Source organism: Vombatus ursinus, unplaced genomic scaffold (assembly GCF_900497805.2).
Source record: "Vombatus ursinus unplaced genomic scaffold, bare-nosed wombat genome assembly UNPS02009770.1, whole genome shotgun sequence".
Lineage (NCBI taxonomy): Eukaryota > Metazoa > Chordata > Mammalia > Diprotodontia > Vombatidae > Vombatus > Vombatus ursinus.
In genome coordinates this window covers 5,650,284-5,666,478 of record NW_020949548.1, presented here as the reverse complement: position 1 = coordinate 5,666,478, position 16,195 = coordinate 5,650,284, and the positions used below count along the sequence as shown (strand labels likewise).

The window sequence follows — 16,195 nt, the reverse complement described above, 5'->3', positions numbered from 1 at the left end:
CTAGAATCATCCATTAGTTCTTACTCAAGCTACTCTGATTGAAGAGGACTAATATTGCTATCATCTTCGCTTTGCACTTAAAGAAGAGCTTTCTGTTTTCTTCTATTTTAAAATCGTGCAGTTTTTGAAAAGAGCTTCAAAACCAGGATTATAAACAATTTTTCAAGTGGACTAACTTCCATCAAGGACCTCTTCGTACCCGCCCAAATATCATGGCACTGAATGCTTCCTCTGCCACCGGATCCTCCCCTTCAAATAAGACTTTCTAATTGTGTCTAGCAACTCTCCTATTAGAAAAGCCGTGGGTTGCATGTTGCTGTATTCCGTTGTATTCCCTTTCTCTCCCTCCCTTTCACTCACATTCTTCTTCCCAGAGGCGCACCAATAGCCATTTCGCGGGGAAGGAAAGAAAGAGAGAGAGGGAGAGGGAGAGGGGGAAAAAACACCTTAGCGATTAAGTCAATATGCGCAACCATCGCCTTTCATAGCTCAAACCTAGTACACACCAGGAGCCACTGCTGCAGGGATGGAGTCGATAAAACAAAGGATTTTGACCCCTGGCAAAGAGGGGCTGAAGAATTTTGCTGGAAAATCTCTCGGCCAAATCTACAGGTAAGAGAAAACGACTCTCGTGTTCACTGAGGCTTCTTCCTGGAGAAACTGTCAGACAGGTTTCAGTTAACTGAAACCGTTTCGAGGGCTTGTAATTTGATCGGCAACGTTTGTTTGGTTAAACATTGGGGCTCACCCAAGGTTGGCAAAAGAATGTGGCATGGAAGCAATCTGTCTGGTGTGTGTGTGTGTGTGTGTGTGTGTGTGTTTTACCATCTGTACGGAATGATTAGTGGCAGATACTTCTTCTCTTTCCACTACAGAATTCATCTCCTTTATAAAGAGGAAAGAATCCACACCCTATCAATGGGCTTTCCCTGTGCTCTAATCGTTTGCTTGGGAAAAGCTCGAGTTAGATACCTTCAATGCAAAAAGCATTAAGCCCATTCGATTAGTAATCCCCCAGGAGATCTTCCTTCTGGATTAAAAAAAAAGCAGTAAATGTATATATCAATAATTGATAGGGGACCAATTTCTGGGTTTGAGACTGAAACAATTATGTATTTTTAAATTATTTATTCATCCTCTCACAGACATCAGTGTCTGGTATGAGGATGCTGAAGGGGTGTGCATTATGAAAAGAATAATCCTTTTGAGTGCACTGGATGGATAGAAACGATTTTCAAACCAACCCTCACTATAGTAACCTGGCCAATGATTCCTATTACAACAGGTGACTCCAGCTGCCTCCTGAGAGATCGTTTTCATCTTCTTTTCTTTATTTAAAAAAAAAGGTTGTCCCTTTTATTGGAGTATTCTTCAACAGAAAGGAGATAACCCCCAAGGAGATAAAGCAGACAACAAGAGAAAGAAAGTGGACTTTGGGGTAGCATTTTCTTTCTAGATTTACAAAGGAATACATTTTTAGGGAATAAATAGGAAGTTTTGAGAAAAGGTAAGGCGGGTAGCTCCAATACTTCCAGCTCTTTTAGGTCCGGGTTGGCTCCACTTCTGGTCAGGACAGTATTTATCTATGCGGCAACATTCCGCATTCTCCACTGCAATCCTACAATATCACTGAGAACTGCTCATTCAATCACCTTCTATCAGTTACTGAGTCCACCCAAGGAGACCTTTTCCTCCAAGAGTGGAGGTTAGATTTGGAAGCTTTCATTTTCTAAGGGAAAGCTTGAATGGGGGGGGGATATATAAAACCTATATTTATTTTGAATCTCATTACTTGAATCTTCATTTCCTCTTCTCTCCCAAAATTATAGCTTTTAAAAAAATTCTTATATTGGGTTAAAAAACTTAGTGTTAAGAATAATTTAAAATATTAAACTATAAATACTACCATGAATTTATTTCCAGGATGGTAAGGAATTTATTATGTTTTCAGGTATTGTGAAGAGCTTGAAAATCATATTCCAAACATTTCATTCTTTGAACCGATTTGATAATAGCATTCATGTAATCACATACATTTAAACAACCATGCATATGTATACTTGAGTATAGATATATATGTCTATATACATATATACACCATATATATATGTATGTATGTATATGAAATGGCTGAAGTGATCAAAATTAAAATTGCTTCTGCTTATTTCAACTCGAAAATACTATGTTTAAGGAAAGGTTTTCTTTAAATATTTGAAACTATTACATCCTAACATTATTGGAAGATACTCCCTTTAAAGAGGGAGGTGGTGTCTTTGTCTAAAAAGAAATCTCATAGATTAAACTCTCTGAAGAAAACGGTTATTACTCAAATGTAGGAAAGCATTTTAGCCCTTTGAGACAAATTCATTGATGGGATTCATTCCTGAAGGTTTGGAATTTTAAAATATTGATGACAATGGCATTTCCAATGTGGTGCAGGGTCTGCATTGAATGCGGAAATGCCTTATGCACGACTGATTTTCTTTTTATGTGTATAGAATTGCATTTGAATGTCTAGAAAGGGCCCTAGCACATTTTTTTTTCGTGTGTAATTGAGAAATGTGAATAATTCATTACAAATATATGGGAGGTAGGTAGTTTTTTTTCATTTTGTCTATATATTTGGGTGGCTTTCTCTTCCTCCCTCCCCCCACCCCCTTCCCGCCATCTTAAGAAAAGAAAAGACACATATAGGATGAGAGCCAGGCTAAAATCAAGGACTTGAATTCACATGGCAGGGCTGATTCAAAGGAGAAAAGCTGGACAGAGCCTGCGGCAGGTGTGACACATAAACCCCTGCATTGTCCTTCCCCCTTATAAATCCAGTTTGAGGAAGATCTCGGCCCAGAACACTTTTGCTACGAGGAGCGTGGGCGTGGCTACGTCACCTCACGCCCAGAAAACCCGCATCCTTTTGGGAAAGGTCGAAGCCCCGCAGGGAAGTCAGAGGGAACTGTTGCTCTTGCAGGCTAGCAGAGATTTGAGCTCCTCGGTGGAAGGCAGGCAGGCAGGCAATTGGTACTGAGAGTAGTAACAGAGAAGGTTCAGGGTTATAGACGCTGCTGGAGAGGGAGAAAGAATACAACTGGAGTGTTTCAAAATAGGCACCACAGAGCTGTTAGCCCCAATTTCTCGCTTTCTCTCCTTAGCTCAAGCAACTCCTGTAGAGAAAACACCAAGGAGATCACTCAGAAATTGGGGGTGGGGTGGGGTTCAGGGGTTAGGGAGGGTTCAGAGCAGGAGACATACTGTGTATTTGACCCAAAGGAGCAGCAGGAGTAACCGGAGGCTGGGTGGGGTGGAACGTCTTTCTTTGGGGAGGAAAGGTATTAAAGTCGAAAACTAATTGAATTCCATTAAGTTCGATTCAACTCCACCAGCACTGTTTAAGCACTCACTGAGTGCAAGGCAAGGATCTTGCTAAACTCTGGAGACACAAAACTAAAAACAAAGCAATTTCTCCTCTTGGAGAGTTTACCTTCCATTGGCATTATAAACTGGAAGAAAGGAAAGGAGTTTGATTAAAAATATTAGCTAGAGGGGCGAATGGATTCCCATGCCAAGTCACCCATACTCCGTCCTTCCCCTCAGCTTCAAAAATCATTCCCAAGGACTTCTTGACTTGGGGTGTGGGGACGGTTTTTAAAACTTTTTTTTAGTATTTAGTATTTTGATAACTATTTCAATATAATTGCTTTCCTTTGTAACCTTAAACATTTTTATTTTATGCTTTTAAAGACATTCTTCTGAGAAGAGGTCAATAGGCTTCACCAAGAGGGTCCACGACAAAAACAAAAAAAACAACAATCAAAAACACGGTTAAGAAGCTCTGATTTCAGATAGAACATATCCTTAATCCTCAGAGAGTTTATAAACGAAAGCACCCCTCCCCAATTCCACCCCGGAGAGGGCGCTAAGTGAACACAAGCAGGAGAGCATCAAACCTCCTCAATCTCAAACCCTGCTCCGGGGCCATTGCAACTAGACGCTGTCCCTAAAGCCTTCTGTTTTCCCTTTCTCCCTTCTCTTTCCCCCTCCCCCATGCCGCTCGCTGTCCTCCCCACTACACTCCAGGGTGCTCGAGAAGAAGCAGAAGACTGGGGAGACTATTGAGCTGACCGAGGATGGGAAGCCCCTGGAGGTGCAGGAGAAAAAGGCGCCACTCTGCGACTGTACCTGCTTCGGTCTGCCACGCCGCTATATCATAGCTATCATGAGTGGCCTGGGCTTCTGCATTTCCTTCGGGATCCGCTGCAACCTGGGGGTGGCCATCGTGGACATGGTGAACAACAGTACCATACACCGAGGGGGGAAGATCATCAAGGAGGTGGGCGACTGTGGGGGCACGGATTCCCTCTTCTCCTCTCTACCTTTTCTTACTTCACCAGGGGCCCCACCCCACCCTCAACTCATGGTTATAAGATCATCAGCTTAGAAGCGTAAGGGATCTTAAAGTCCATCTAGTTCAAACCCACATTTTGTTGATGAGGAAATTGGGGTCCAAAGAGTGAGTTCCCCCAAGATCACACAGATCTTAAGCAACCGAGATGAGATTTGAATCTCTGTCCTGACTCCCAGGCTAGTGGGTTTTTTCCAGCCACTTAAAAAAAGGGCAAAATTGTTCTCATTTTTTATTCTCACACATGAAAATAGATCACATATAATATTATGGGATGGCAATGAGAATCGCGCTGTGATTTTATTGGTAGAAGGAACTCTCGGTGAGGAATTTCCTCTACCAAAACCGATGGGTACCTTCTCTGTGATTTATAATCTTAGAAACTTGCTTGGCACTAAATGACTTAGTCAGGTTCACCCAGCCAGCATGGGTTTTAGAGTTGAGACTTGCACCCATATCTTTCTGAGTCTGAGGCCAGCTATCCAGCCACAAACATCCTACTGCTCAAAATATTACATAATAAAAACTGATAAGAACTCCAATATGTTCTTCTTAGTTCTCATCACTGTAATTTTGGGGGCTTTTTTCCAAGACCATTGGACAGTCCCTCCTATCCCAGCCCTACTGGGAGTCCCTAGCACAGCAATAAGACTCTCCACCTTATAAAGAGAGGACTCCAGTAGGGCTGTAGCTTTGCCACCGCCTCTAGGTCTCTTGGAGGGAATCTGAGGTAAATTAGGATTTAAGCAGAAGAACTAGATGAGCCAGACCACAGATCAATCAGTCCCCAAGCATTTACCGAGCTCCCTCTACGTGCCAGGTATTACGCTACTTTTTCAGGACCCAAAGACAAAAACGATAGAGACTTTGCCCTCAAGAAGTTTACAATGAAAGGGCATACATACATACATACATACATACATATATGCACATAAGTAAATATATACAAAATATATGAGACAAGTAACCTTGGAGACAGCATGTGACTAGAGGAATTTACAATTGATGTTTCCTTTCAGGAAAACACACCAGCTTTCCCAAGTACAGCGTTTTCACCCCCATTTCTCCTCCCAACAACCTTAGGTCCACTACTTTGGGATTGAGAGAGAGTTCCCAGAGCATTTTTTTTTGTTTTGTTTTGGTTTGGTTTGGTTTGGTTTTCCCCAGGGGAATGCAGGCTCCCTTGGCTCTTTGTGTGAAAGTTTGGCTCTCAACTTTGACCTTTATGCAACAGTTTCATTTATATTCATTCTTTCTAACTAGTATCCAGTTTCCTTCGTAATAAAAACTGCTCCCCTTTGGGATCCTCATCTCTCCGTGTATCCCTTGTGCCCTGCCCTCCCCCAACTGATCTGAGTTTCAACTCCTCTTCATCACCTCTGGTACCGCAGCTTTACAGCAGTTCCTGATCTTCCGATCCTCCTTCCTATATCTTATATCAGCCTCACCTCACCCTCAGTTCAATTCACCCTAATTCAGCAAATATTTATTACGGCGCTTTGGAGGTAAAGGTAAAAATCCTGTCGCTATTCTATATGCTAGGTTGCCTTCCCTTCGGACGCTCTCTTTCCCTCTGTACAACGTACAGATTGTAGGGAATCTAGCACTTCCCTGCACCCCCATCCCCGGAAACCTGCGCTTAGGGCTTCTAGCTTGCAGACAGCCAGACCTTTATAGAGGAATAAAAAGATGCAGGAGTTTCAGGCTCCCTGGAGGTAATGGTACACTTTCCAAGAGCTAATCCTAGGTCACACTGAGTTTTCGACCCCTGTATCTGTATTCCCTACCCAAAGGTGTAAAATGAAATTAGCAAAGACTCTGTGTGGTTCAAGTAAGGACACTAACTTTCCCTCTCTTTCTTCTCTGTTCTCCTGCTTCGGCCTTGGTAGAAAGCCAAATTTAACTGGGACCCGGAAACCGTGGGGATGATCCATGGGTCCTTCTTCTGGGGTTACATCATCACTCAGATCCCCGGAGGCTACATCGCGTCCCGCCTGGCCGCCAACAGGTAACTGCCGAGGCCTGGGAGCCAGCCTGGGGTGTCTCGAGAAGGGGGGGGGGCAGGGGTGAGTGCGTGGAAACTGGGGATCCTGGAGAAGCGAGGTACAACTAGAGGGAGCGGGTCAGCAGTGGTAAAGGAGGCCAGTGAACTATCTTCGACGGGGTTTGCCCTAGTATTCTCGCTGCTCGCTACGGGTTCTGGGTCTAGCTCGGGCCCCAGACCTGAGAATCAAGTTGTGGGCTCGATGAGGAAGTCCCGGCCTAGTCAGGGATGGCTGGGGGGAGGGGAGAGGGGTGAGCCCCGGCGGCTTTCACCATTGGGTTAAAAGGGCCTTGTTGCGGGCTATAATTAACAAAGATTTCCCAAAACCCACCTGAGCTAGAAGCACCGGGCAGCTGACTGAGGCCAGGTCGAACCTGGCCCATGCGTGAATGTGGCGGAGTATTATTATTGTTGTTGTTAAAATCCTAGGTAGTCGTCGCCTTCCTCCCCCGCTCCCCCTTTCTCGTTACTGGTAAAAATCAAGAGCTGAGCGTCGGCTCCTTAGCAGCCAGGTTTGGGCTGCGGGGGTGGTTCAGGCCCTTTGGTCAGACGGACAGCCGAGCTCTCCTACGCCTGGCAGGGCCGCAGCGCGCAGCCCGCAAAGCAGATGGTGCTCTGGGTCTTAAGGCTTTGTTTCTATGGTGTCTGGCGAGCTTTCAAGCACCCGGGGTGTGATTCCACCTGTTAATTAGCTCCGCCGAGAACTGCGGGAAGACAGAAGGCATTCAGCTGGGTCCCCAGAGCCGAGTGGGCCAGTCGAGGTCCTAGCGCCTTCTCGTGGTCAGTGCCCCCCTCCCCCTCCCCAAACCGCCTAGTCTCGGGCTGTCCCTGAATCTGGGAACCTAGGGCCTGAGAAAAGCCGCAGGGCCCAGGAACAGCTGGTGGGGCCAAGGACTGCTGGGGATCTTGGGTTTGTTTTAGAGGAGGGAGGGCGTTCGGATTTTAACTGGCCCTATATTCATTCATTAAGACAGCATTGTTGGGAAGGAAGGACCCGTTTTTGGTTCCTCCTGTTTTAAAACATTAACGTTGTTGCTTACTTTGGAATCTGCATTCTAATGCCCCTGTCAAGGTCAGCTTCCTCTTGTCCCCTCAAAAGAATTGCGCTTTAAAGATGAACAAAAGTAACAAGAACGATTACTCATTTGTGTTGCGATTTGAAGCTTACAACGCTTTCCTCATTAATTACTCTTTGCCTCTGTTCAGCATAAGACACAATTCACCTCTTTTCAGTCTCCCGAACCCCTACCTCTTGGTGTTTCTCACTCCCTGTTCGGTTCACCTAAGATTCTAACACAATGATCAAGTCCTCCAGCTTCTGACAGCTCAGTTATCTCCTGGGCCCTGGGCGGGACTCGTGGAAATTTACTTGAGGCTTAGCAGGCAGAGGGCACTGATTTCAGGGGAGCCCTTCAGAGCAGCAGGAGGATGAAATAGATGAATACATTCATAAAGTTGACTTTGAATAATATCTATACCCAGATTTTAACCCCCCCCCCAAACTCAGAAAGATGAAAGAGAAACGGAGGCAGACGAACAACGACTCCTACATGCAGTTCATGTATGAAAGTAGCCTTAGGTAGAAATCATTAAGGAGAAAACTCATTTCAATGTACTTAATTATGAATTACAGAGCTTTTTAGCTTTCAGTCCAGCTTATAGCATCAAGGCTTATTTTTTTCCTGAAAAGAAAAGCCTTAATTTTTTTTTCCATTTCTTAAAAATAAAGTACTTAAAATCTGCATTTAAGTGCATTTTCCATTCTTGGTACTACTTCGAGGTGCATGAGCAACGTGTATAGACAACTAAGGAGGAGATCTGATGTCAAAATACAATAACTGGACCTTTTAAGACTCCATCCAAAGTCAGAACCTTAAGCTTGCCAAATATTAAAAGGCTAAGGTTTTCCTGACAGGCAGAAACACCTGGGATTTGCCAAGTTCCCTCTCTTTTAAAGATGGCGGGCCAAATGGAGAGAAATCTCATGTAAAATGCAACCTTGTAGCTTTTATTACATATCACAACCAAAATGATAGCAATTGACTTTAGAGTGCTTCAGGGTTTGGAAAGCACTTAATATATTATCTCATTTAATCATCAAAACTACCCCATGAAGGAAGATGCTGAAATTATCCCCAATTTTACAGATGAAGAACCTATGGTCCTTCATCAATAAGGGCCTTCATCAATAAGGAACTTGCCCAAGGTCATCCACAGGTAAAAAGTGTCTGAGGTGTGACTAGATCCAAGTCTTCCTAAGTTTCCAAGTCCAGCACTCCATTCGCTGTGCCACATGGCTTCTAGTAATGCAGTATGCTTAACATTGATCCAGTCTCTAAAATCTTGGGCATAATTTCCTTAAAAAAGGGAGGGTGACTTAAAGTTTTAATTTACATCAATATTTATCTGATACTTTTTAACCTCACATGAACTACCTCTGGTTGTTCAGAAAGCTTGATAATACGTAAGTAATTATTTAAAAGCACACATTATAAGAGAAATCCCTTACATAAAAAATAGAGGGAAAGAATTACATTCCTTATCTGGAAAGCTATTCTGAAGTTGTGAGATTCAATTCAACTAGTTTTCTATCAACACACATTGTATACTCATTCAAAATTGCTTCTTCCTGGAAACTATCTAAAAATAGTGTAAGATTTCCCTTGACTAGGATACCAGGGACATGTTCCCTCCCCTAAGTACAAAATAGTCTCCCTTTGGAGGGTATTTGCCATTGTATCTTCATGCATGTAATCCTGAAGTGGAGGAACTGAGGTGTTTGGAGAGACAGCATCGAGGGAAAGGTGCTCAGTGACTTTGCCTTCTCATAGAAACGTTCTAAATGGGAAACAAACAAACAAGCAAATAACAGATCTTTCTTTCTATTGGCTGGGTCCAAAACAGTCCCATACCTGGTTACCATTAGGGTGGCTGGTTCATTGGCTAGGTAGGGCAGAATCTACACCTGGTTTCTTATTTATGAGGAGGAAAGACTGGGAGAGCTGGGGAAAGAGTGAGCTCAGTCCCCAGAGAAGAGGAATTCTTGCATCATTTTATTCTGTTATTCTTAAAGTGATATTACATACTTCCAGCTGCAGAATTGGTCATCATGATGGGGAGGCATTTTATTCTGTAGGGGAAAAATAGTCATTTTGATAAAGGATTTTGGAGGATTATTATTTTAAAAAAAGCGGGAGAGAGGGAAACCTGGCATATTTGGTATTGCTAAAAAAGAAAAATGTATTTTGATACATTTATACAGTCGAGGCTAATCTGAATTGTTTGTTTGTTTTTTGTTTATTTATTTATTTTTTTTGGTGAGGCAGTGGGGATTAAGTGACTTGCCCAAAGTCACACAGCTAGCACGTGTCAAGTGTTTGGTCTGAGGCCGGATTTGAACTCAGGTCTTTCTGACTTCAGGGCCGGTGCTCTATCCACTGTGCCACCTAGCTGCCTGGAATTGTTTGTTTTTTAACCAATGAAGAGATGCAACATTTTTTTTCCCCCATTGAAGCATTTTAAAGTACAAAATTTCCTAAGCAGACATTTTGAAGAATTGTAAGGACCTCTGTATATCAGAACTGTAGTCATATTAGATCTAGAGGGGAATTTAGATGTTAGCCTCCCCCACATTTTACAGTATTGATTCAATGCAGCAAATATTTATTAATCACCTACAATGTGGCAGACACCAGCACTGGAAATGCAAAGACAAGAACACAACAGTCCCTGGCTTCTAGGGGCTTACATTCATTTTCCTTTTCTGTCATGTTGGCCAATCTGATACGTGTGAGGTGATACCTCGGAGATGTTTTTGCATTTCTCTAATCAATTGTGGTTTAGAGCATTTTTTCATGAGACTATGGATAGAGAAGTCATCTAGTTCAATCCCCTCCTTTTACAAATGAGGATAATCCTAGAAAGAAGTGATTTGTTTAAAGTCACACAGCACTGAAATTGATATTAGAATTTGGGTCTTCTGACTCATATTCTAGTGCCTTCCTCACTGCAAATGCTGTCTTGCTAAATTTATAGCAGCCACTGCATGGACCCAAGTACAAGCAAAGGAACTTGTTCTAGTGAGGTAATCAGATTTTGCAGTTTTCAAAAGGGTAAGCAAGAAATACAGGAAAAGTGTATGTCCAGAAGGGAGCTCTGTAAAGCAACTGATCCAAATATAATTTTAGTGTATTCTCTTATGCAGCTTTTACCAGCTTTGCAAAGACAGACTTATAGTTCATTAAATACAACAGACCAGGACAAAGTACAATGTAAAACTAAAACTAAAACTAAAAATAAAAAACAAACAAATCCAAATACTTGTGGGTCTGTAAGATGAAATCTAATATGTAAAATGGGAATGACAAGAGCACTTATCTTTGTGGGCCGTAATGAGGATAATGAAATAATATTTTTAAAGCACTTTGCAAAGCTTAAAGTGTGCTGTATAAATGTTAGCTATTATTATTCATTCTGCCAGCTCTGTTTTTGTTTTTAATTTGATTTCAACATTTACGAATGTAAATGGGAAATTTCCATTGTGAAAAAAAATGCCTTTTCAAGTGTCAGATTTCTACCTTATTAAATTATCTTTTCAGCCACATTATTCCCTGTTGAAGTTAATGTCCATTGAAAATGCTGTATATCTCATTTGAAGGCTTTTAAAGAGCAGCCTTGAAATGGCTTCATTTAAGCAACACTCACTCAAGCAACTAAAGTTCATGGATGGTTAACAGTCCTGTGTTATTCTTTTAAAATACATGTATGTCATCTTTAAACTCTAGGCATGCAGACAGAAAATATTAACCCAACTGAGAGAATTCATTCAAGATTAGAGTTGAATTTCCTTGTTAAAGTCTAAAATCATTTTGCTTTTGCTGTTACTTAAGATTTGATCTCACAGAGGAAGCAGTATGGTATAGTGGACAGAGAAATGTCCTTGGAAGCAAGGAGATCTGGGCTCAAGTCTGGCCTTCAATATCTACTGTATGGGTGACAGTCTGTGTGACCCTGAGCAAGTATCTTAGCCATTCAGTGCTCTAGGCCAGACTGAAGTCAAACACATGGCTTGCCCGCATAGGACTCCCCAGTATGGTACCAGATGAAAATATAATTGGGAACTATTTAATAAAATAAATAAAAATGTAATAAAATATAATTGATATTAACTTATGGTTTTCTAAGTCAATATACACCTGCAATGATCCTGATGTATGATTTAGGGGCCCTCATGTCTAAGTTTGATTCTACTGATCTAGGCAACTCTCAGATTCTAAGTGGTAGAGAAGGTAATGACCCACTCGTAGACAGAGCACATTATAACAATGAAATCACAGGTGTAGTCTCTACCCCTTCGGTTTACAAGGCCAACATTTGTAGTTTGGGGTGCATCTTATGTTCCTAATTCAGCTTTTGTTTTGAATAAAGAACTCCCTCTGTGCAATCATAGAATTGCATCTGGAAGGAATATCAAGGGACATTTTGTTCAATCCTCTTATTTTACCTATGAAGAAACTGAGGCAGTCCTGGAATTCAAACTCTATTCCTCTGACTTCAAACCCAGAACTCTTTCTGCTGTATCATGCTACCTAAAGTAAAAGCTGAGGTGGTGATGCTTGAGGCAGGATTCCTGACTATCTGTGATGATTTGTGGTGCCTGCATACCCTTTAGACATCTTGCCAGTCTGTCTCATGCTTACCTCCTTTATACTTTTTAAAGCACTTCATTTAGTATTGTTGGGCTTGTATCTTACCACAGCTCTATGAGGTGTAGGTGTTGAACAACAGTTACAGATATCATTGCTGACTTTTGACAGATTAGGAAACTGAGGTTGAGGGAGGGTCCATTGACTCTACCATGGTCACATAGGGAGTATCAGAGAAGGGATTCAAACCTAGGCTTTCCTGACTTCAAGTCTAGCACTCTATCTACCACCACATACTTTCCCTGAGCTGCATGAGTGACTACCATCTACAGTGTCTCAAATCCAGAGGAAAAATCCAAGAATTAGAGAGAGAAGCTTTTAATGGCCCCAAAGGGACCAACAGGATTTGTGTTAGGAGCTTTTAGGACATTTATTCATTTTTAAACTACGTTGGATCCTAAATTCTTTTGGCCTCTTTGTCCACAAGCAAAATCTTTATTCTTAAAAAAAAATTCAAACCAATGGGGACACAGGCTAAGAATTTGTCTTTTACCTAAAGAAGAGCATGTATTCTGTAGGCCTTGTGCCTCCTCATAGCCTCCCCTTAGATTACTGAGCCTTGAGAATGGTGTGGGTATTGGAAAAAGAAAGAAGTGAGGACTTTTCAGTGGAATTTTTTAAAAACATTTTATCAAATCTTGATTTAAAACTGACATTTCTGTATTACTAGATTCAGGTGGAGAGCCATTTTCCCCTACAATAAACGTGCAGGTCCATAAATTTAAGAGTCAATTATTAATAAATGTTTGCATTTTTAAAATAAAAAAAATTCCAACAGCTTGAGTAAATGTAGCCTTCCAGGCATGGCTATTGTTATAAAATCCATTCATGAAGAACAGTGTAGGGTTTTTGAAAGAGATGTAGGAAGGCATTCTATCCACAAAACCTCACATTTCAAGGCCAAAATAAAGAGGATTTATACTGGTAGTAGTGGTGGTTGTGTGTATATGGATAATTGTCTGTTTTATTTGGTGTGCAAAGGAGTGAAAAGAAAAAATAAAGCTAGATTTCTTTACAAAAATAATACAGTATTTAGGGTTCTCATCAAACAGACTTATTCTCTTTTAAATTTAGAAATAACATCCTCTATAAAACAATGTTCCCTGGTTCCTTAACCCAGTGTCTGGCAAACAATTCTGAAAGCCCTTTGTGTGTGGAAAAGAACCCAGGCAGCTAACAAAAACTAAAGGGGCAAGGGTTGGCATTCTGCTCTGGATGAATGGATTTTACCCACATGTAGGGTCAGAGGTGACTCTGTCTTCCTGTTTATCTGCCTAATCTGTCTATCTGTCCATGATCTATAGACAGAGTCACTTCTGACCCTGGAAAAATCAAATATATGAGATTCTAGTCTGACTCCCCCTTCCTTCCAAGAAGAGAAAGACCCTGCTGGACCCTACTCCCATGCTTTGCCATGCCTGAGCTAGATGATGAGCTAAGCCTAGCCCACTTGCCTGCAGAAGTGGAGAGGGTTCCCAGCGGCTGGCACATGCCTCTGTCCCTTTTTTCTCTCCCACCCCTCTCGTTAGAACTGCACACGTGCGGCATTGCAGTTTAGAAGTCTCCCTGGCAGCCTCTCTGGGGTAGGGAGAAGTCTGGGGGGAGGGGTGTATCAGGTAGGCAGCTGGTGGAGCGATTCTCCCGATGCCATATGTCGCTGTTGGGGCCATCAATTTTCTCTGTCATGAGTGATGAAGTCATTTTTACAACTTAATGATGTACCAAGGGACCCTGAGTGCTGCGTATGTGCATGTGTATTTCTTTTTTTAATATAAGAGTCGGGCATCAGATGTGGCAAAATGAGGAGCAGAAAGGCCCCTGTTTGATTAGATTAAGCAGCAGGGAATCAGCCTGCCCCAATTCACCCTCTGGGAGAGGCTTAGCCTTCCACTCAGGGTCAGATACATCGGCTCCACATTAAGCTACGATGGAAATAGATTGATATCATCTTTTAAAATGGCATACCACCCATGTTCTTGTCACTTTTCAGAATAAGTCTCCATGGGGGCAGTGATTCATACAGGGGGCATGAAGGTGTTGGGAATGCGGGCCAATCGAGTGTGTAAATAGGAATCTCATGAGTAACTCACCATGGGCCACGTTGAATAAGAATGTTCTCAAAAGTGTACAAAGCTCAGTCATAGATGATTTGCCTTTGATTCCTCTTCAGTGCTGGTTGATCAGTCTTTAATTCCAGCGTGTCTCTCCTCATGTTAGCTTCTAATTTAGGCCTATGCGACCTCTCCTTACCAAGGCTAGTAAACCATGAGTTAAACTCAGTGTGATATAGGGGAGGGGATGTAGTATAACCTAAAGTCACAGAGATTTTGTTCAGCCATAGGCAAAACTAAAAGCTTGTTGTCTTTTACACAGCATTTCCCCATCTTTCCATCTGATACACCAAAGAAAAATCAGGATGTGACTATTCATCTGTTTTTAAAACTTGAACGTTCTTAATGGCACCAAACTTCAATGTGCCGATTGCCACAGAGGAAATGGGAAAGAGAACAAAAATTCAAGATAGATTTGCAATCTTTTCACATTACAGAGAGTTTCTCTAAAAAATGAATATAGCTAACCCTTACTTTACTGGGCATTGAGGGAAAACCCGAGCATTTGCCAATTTTTATGGCTGGTAAAATGAATGGAAAAAAACCTTAGATTTTTTCTGGTCCGAATCCTGGCTCTCTGACTTATCTGTGACTTTGGGCAAGCCACTTTACCCAATGGGCCTCAGTTTCTTCCTCTGTAAAATAACGAGGTTGGATTAGACAGTGTCTGAGGTTTCTTTTAGTTCTAAATCTATCAACTCATTTGTGAGAGGAAATTTTTAAGTCAGTATTTTTACATACAAGTTACATTCCTTGGCTTCTGTGTTCTCTTGGTTCAATTGTTCAAATCTGATGAGGGACTTACTTTCATATCAGGGGAACGTTTTAAATACATTAAATTCTGTTTTCAGTTGTGAGAAGCAGATATTTAAACCAAAGCCGTGTGTCTTTGATTCAGCTTAGATAGCATTTTGATGTTTCAATTCAGTAGTTTTAAAATTAGATAGATAGATATAGATACAGTTTAAGCATTAAAAGGAAGACAAATGAAGAAGCCATCTATTTTTGATCCTAGATAACAGATGATGAAACATATCTCTCTCCTTTCAGGAGAAGTGGGGTTAGATGGGTCCAGAATGTTGCATACATGGTCAGAAGGGTTATTGCTTTTGCTTTACTGTTTTCTTCTTTATGTGGTAGAGCTCAATGGCCAGCATGGGAGTATGTATGTGGGGGGTGGGGGTGAAGATCAAAAAGCAACTGCTTATTAAGATAAAAATTAATGTTTGGTGCCTATTTGCAATAGACAGGTTTTTTTTTGTTTGTTTGCTTGCTTTATAAAAAGTATGGTTGAGTTTTCTGCTCAAGAAAAAGAAATAGTCCAGGTTCAGCTTGGTGTTCAGAAATGAGTGCTGTTTGCTGCAGCTTGGGATTCATTTTTCATTTTACTGAATGTGTTTATTGGAAGGGTACTGTTGATATGTTTTTGAGAACCTTGATCTACTAATTTTTCAAATGATCTGCATCATTCAAGCCTTTGTGTGATAATCACTTTCATTCCTAGGCAATGCTTCTCAGTCTAAAGTCAGATTTTTCCTCAAAGCATGGCAATCCCTATTCAAAGTTATATATTCTCATTGGAAGGAAATAGAACCAAGTGATTGACAGAGACCATTTGATTATTATCATGGCTATTATTATCATTGATAATGATAGTCATAAGATCAGCATTAGGTGGGAACAGATGAGGTAAAATTCTTTCCTGTTGTCTTGCTTGCTAGAGGAGTTGTATCAAAGTTGCTCTCAGTGAAACTACAGTGGATCAGCTTACCTCCTAATGTTTTAATTCAACTACATAAAACAGCTTTTTTCTACCTATGCAATAGTCAGTGGAATAATAAGTGTAAAAGAATATTAGCAGGATAGGGACTTATAATAGGACCATTTTTATCTGAACCCAATCAAAAAAGATAAAAGATGGGATTAAAAACAATGA

The 16,195-nt window shown here is 41.4% G+C and overlaps 1 protein-coding gene across 1 annotated transcript in view; it reads left to right on the top strand.

Annotated features, from left to right (window-relative positions):
* Positions 1-526: 526 nt before the first annotated feature.
* SLC17A6 (solute carrier family 17 member 6) overlaps positions 527-16,195 on the top strand; it is a 59,765-nt gene continuing 44,096 nt past the window's right edge. Inside the window, exons 1-3 of the mRNA XM_027852658.1 lie at positions 527-612; positions 4,075-4,327; positions 6,289-6,407. Coding sequence (XP_027708459.1) covers positions 527-612; positions 4,075-4,327; positions 6,289-6,407 — 458 coding nt within the window. The remainder of the gene's footprint in view (positions 613-4,074; positions 4,328-6,288; positions 6,408-16,195) is intronic.